This window comes from Myotis brandtii, unplaced genomic scaffold (genome assembly GCF_000412655.1).
Source record: "Myotis brandtii unplaced genomic scaffold, ASM41265v1 scaffold149, whole genome shotgun sequence".
NCBI classification, from domain to species: Eukaryota; Metazoa; Chordata; class Mammalia; order Chiroptera; family Vespertilionidae; genus Myotis; species Myotis brandtii.
In genome coordinates, this window is record NW_005355385.1 from 778,646 (window position 1) to 783,436 (window position 4,791).

Genomic DNA, 4,791 nt, shown 5'->3' on the forward strand with positions numbered 1-4,791 from the left:
CTATACTGTAATTAATGTCCTTCGCTTTTCCCCCTTAATTAAATAATTGTACGGAATGGACAGGAATTGCATACCTAAAATTTCACCTTCATATTTCTGACCACAATGGCCTAGATGGCCTGCTTATCTGAACTGGTAGGTGGAAAATCAGGGATATTTTAATGTAAAGGCATTCTAAATCATAAAAAAAACAGAAGTACAAACAACAGCAATAATAGCTACCATTTATTAAGCACTTACCAGTACTTGCTAAATAGTTTACATATACAGTACTCACAATAGTACTAGGAAATCATGATAGATGTATTTATTTTTAAATTTTGGATCAATGATTTGTTGAGTAGAAAGCTTTTTCTACCCTACAGAAGCTCAACATTAAAGACTGACATTCCAAATAATATAATTAACCCTACATTTCTAGTACTGTTTTCTTATAATGCATATCTAATGCTAAATGACTGGTCTCAAAGCTGTTTACATTTTCATGTCTAAAGATAATATTAATTTTGCTTTCCTTTCATTTTCACAATAGAATACTCTTTAGTGCTACTATAGCATCTATTAAGAACTTCTTCAAAACAGAAATCTATTTAAGCTCCACTTTAAATTAGGTCTTCTCTTCTTGTTGAGCTGCTTTGGAGGGGAAAAATAGCATACATACACAATACAATATTCTGCTCAAATACATAACATTTAATGACTCCCACAAATATTACTTTCCATTTGTCAAACTGTGTTATTACAGTATGTTACATGCTACCAATGTTAGATGTCAGGACACCCTTTTCAGTAAACATGGTTCTTAAGAGTCCTAGATAACTTAACAGAGACCAGTTTGCCTAAGAAAATTCTAAAGTTCTCATAACTCTCAGCTGGAAGTAGAATGTGGATGTTTCACCCAGTTCTGAGGAAGGCATTGTGAAAAAGTTCATACATATTATAGAGAAAATTCCCCACATCCACTGCAATATCTCAAAACTCTCTCCCAATTTCAGCATTTTCCTATTACCATGAAAACCAGGACTATTAATCAAGGAGGAATAAGCCTGCCACTATATTCTTCACCCATAATTACAAAGATGTTTGTCCTGGAAGTTCTCCTGTCCTAACTTTGTGAGCTCTTAGCATCTTGTGATAGGCAGTATAACATCCTGACACCAAGTATAATGCTTGCTCAGCATCAATAATTCAGATAAATAGCAACAATTTATATACTTCACATCAACTAGGGGAAAGAGAAAAAACATTCTAAGACAGTGGAAGCACAGGTCATCACGAAGATCTATGATTACGAGATAAAACATGCAAGGTGAACAGAAGGTTATAACACTGGCTAATCCTGGAGAAACATGGGGAAGAAATACAAACTGCTTAGCAGGGAAAAAACAGTTCTCTCAATTACAATGGAATCCATTCACAACACTTATTTGGAGTTGCTTTTACAGTAGATGATATTCAAGTGGTATTAAAGTGCTTCAAGCAAAATTCAGCAACTCCTGTAAGGCTTCCTGATGCTCATCATCAAGTTGGGATGTACATTCCAACCACAATTCTTCAGAAGTCTGTACCTGGCGCACAACATTAGCTAGGCGTTTGGCACACGGATCTTCATAGTTAATAGTCTCATTAATTTTTCCTTCTGCAATTATATTGATTATTTTGGGTAGATTGGAATTATTTGGACCGAGTACAGCTGGGTGGTTACTTTCAATTAAGTCACAGAGAAAACTCAAAGTCTGAATAGCTTCCTCTTTATCCTCATGCAGTGGAAGCCATGACAACCAGTGTGGAAGAACTTCATCTACATTTACACAGTTAGGCTTAAACCTCAAAATCTTGCCTACTGCTGAGATACAGTTCTCTGTAGCAATGACATTTTTTTTGGTTTTAGAATTTGCACACTTAATAATTTTTACCAGCAGTGGAACAGCTTCTGAACATAAAGAATGATAATCATCTCCACCAAACTGTGCCATAACACCCAGGCCATAAGCAGCAGCTTGCCTGACTTCAGGGTTATTATCTCGCGTATTTAGTAGCATTGGCCACCGAAAATATTCTACATATTTAAATGAGGTTGGGCTACAGTGCTCTATAATATCATCAAATATGCACAATCCCCACTGTCTATCTGGCCATGGCCTACTAGAACAAATTAGATTTACAATTAATGGAAGCAGCTGTTCAAACCATGGCAAAATCTTTTCTTTGTAAGTACTAAATAATGAGTGCAAAATATCTGACACTTTGGTCAAAATGTAAACATCACATTCATCCTCATCTTGCAAGGACATTTCAACCTGTTGGTCATAGTTTTCTTCCTGTCTTTTAACCTGTCTCAATTCTTGGTTTTTAAAGTGCCCTTCAAGTTTTGCTTTCAATATTTCTCCCAGTTCTTCTAAGTGTTCATCATTAAGGCAGCCATCTCCCATTACTTCAATGGACTTGGCAAAAGAACTCATTATTTCTGAGAGTACATCTGTATCAGGTTCAGTCCCAATAGCCTTGATTAAGGGATCACATATGAATTGCCACATCTGTGCAAGATACTCTGGGCCACGAATTCTTGCACATTCCAGGAGAAATGGCATGGACTCAGCTGCTGCCACTCGAACATTGTCATGGAAATAAAATTTCAATAAAGGAACCATCAGCTTTACAATTTGTTCTGTATATTCCACAAGTCCTTCCCTTAATTCCTTAGCATAGTAAACCAACATCTGGCAAGCAGTTGCTTTTGCTTCAAGTCCTGAGGTTTTAATTCCAAAACTTTGCTGATCTCCAAGATTTACAAATTGCCAGCCATCATCATCACTCATATTCTCCACATCTTGTGTATCTAAGAGAGCAACATCAGGTTTAGCTGAAGCAGTCTTAATAAGAGGCTCAATAACCAGTGGAAGATACTGTTGAAAATCACTTCCAAGAATTTTACACATTCTAGCCCATGCTGAAACCATGTAAGAGGTCTGAGGGTCATCATCTTCCATATTATTTAAATCTGATTGTGTCTTCAATAATAGCTGCATCACATTTGATGCATCTTGCATAAATTTTTCCTTCCCAACAGCAAGACCAACATGGCTAATGCATTCAATGGTTTTTCCTTTCAGAAGCTTGAGTTCCTTTTGAACAGCAAGCTCAACAATGTGCTTTAGTGATGGCATAAATATATCATAATACGGAACAAACTTTTCTTCTATTGTATCTGCAACTGAGGCAATAGTTGTCACAAGCTGTTCCAAGGCCAACTTAGTTCCATTCCGAATCAACTCTTGAAGTTTAATCACCAAGATGGAATGTAGATTTCTCACCATACTATCCAAATATATAACTAGCAAGGATTTGGGGCAGTCTTCAATAAAAATAACGAGCGCAGAAGCTGCATGTGATTGCACACGCTGATTACCTTGATTTTCCATGGTACGCAACAGAGCTGCAATCACTGTTTCGTGGAATTTCTTTTGGAAATTAGGTGCAAAATCTGTAGCCATCTGTCCAAGCGTAATACAGGCGGCAGCCCTTACCCTTGGATGAGGATCCTGAAGAAAAAGCAAAACAGAGTTAACCATTTCATCTAGAATTGGTTCCATTTGTTGGTGGCATCCTTCTCCAATGGCAGATAAGGCCATTAATCCAGCATGTCGATATTTCCAGTCAGGGCTCTGAAGCATCTGCATGATATGCTCCTTAGTGATTGGTAAGACAAGTTTTCCACCCAGCCCACAGGCCAGTCTGTCTAGTGCACTCTCAGCAGCAACTGCATTGCTGTCAAAGTCATCTTCTTCCATTTCGTCGGCATTTACCCAGTCCTCATCATCCTGTAGATCAACCATCATTCCTAATATATGAGGAATTGCCTGTGCAATAATATTTGTATATTTCTTCAACATTGGGGTTGCAGTTTCAGACAAGGTCACTATTACTTCAAGGGCCAGCTGGCGTTGCAGATTACTAAGCCTAGAATCTCCACATAACTTTAGACTCAACTGCAGAGTATCTTCTAAGTAAGGACCCAGGTATTTAGGCACAGTATCTGCAATCTCGACAAGGGATTCTAGCACGGAGTCGTCATCCTGGTAGCAAGAGTCATTCACAGCCTGTAAGATTCCAGGAAGCAAGTCTGCAAAGTCTTTGAAAAGGGCGAAGTTATTCTCATTGGCAAGCACAAACGTAGCCGCAGCTCTGGCGGATAATGTCCTGATGGCCGGATGCTCTTGATCTTGGATACACTGGTCCAACAACCGTTTGATGATATCCAAATCATGCCGCTCTTGGTTCCCAAAAATTCCGGGAAAGTGCCAGAAAACGTGAAGCGCCACCTCCCACAGAACCACATTTTTGGAGTAGATCGAATCGATCAGGAACTTCAGACCTTCCGGCCAGTGGTTCGTGCCCTCCTCATCGATCAGATTCCTCGCCAGCACGGCAAAGATATCACAGAGCTTTTTCCGCATACTGGCATGCGTCTCCAACTTCACGGCCAGGATCAGCTCGATCTTGACGTCCCGCTGCACGTCGGCGGGCAAGTTGGGATAGACTTCTTCAAACCCCGAGGACAAAAGCCGCCGGAGCAGCGCGGCAGCCATTTGTCTCACCTCGTAACCTGCCCTCCGGTTCCGGACGGCATCCAGGAGGCACGTCGTCTTGCACAGCCCCGGCATGTTCTCGTAGACCTCCTCGGCCTGCCTCCGCACCATGCAGCTGGGGTTGATGAGGTTCTTCAGGAGCTGGTAGAACTCGGGCTTCCCCGACACGGTCGCCGGGACCCCTGCAGCCGCGGCCGCCGCC

At 40.5% G+C, this 4,791-nt stretch overlaps 1 protein-coding gene across 1 annotated transcript; it reads right to left on the reverse strand.

The window, feature by feature from the left end:
- Nucleotides 1-212: 212 nt before the first annotated feature.
- On the reverse strand, nt 213-4,785 carry RANBP6 (RAN binding protein 6). Its single transcript, XM_005861350.2, has one exon. The coding sequence runs from the start codon at nt 4,698-4,700 to the stop codon at nt 1,476-1,478; it is 3,225 nt and encodes a 1,074-aa protein (XP_005861412.2). The 5' UTR covers nt 4,701-4,785; the 3' UTR covers nt 213-1,475.
- Nucleotides 4,786-4,791: the final 6 nt, after the last annotated feature.

Coding starts and splice junctions, on each gene's coding strand:
- RANBP6 (XM_005861350.2), bottom strand. CDS start 4,700: ATGGTGCGGAGGCAGGCCGAGGAGGTCTACGAGAACATGCCGGGGCTG.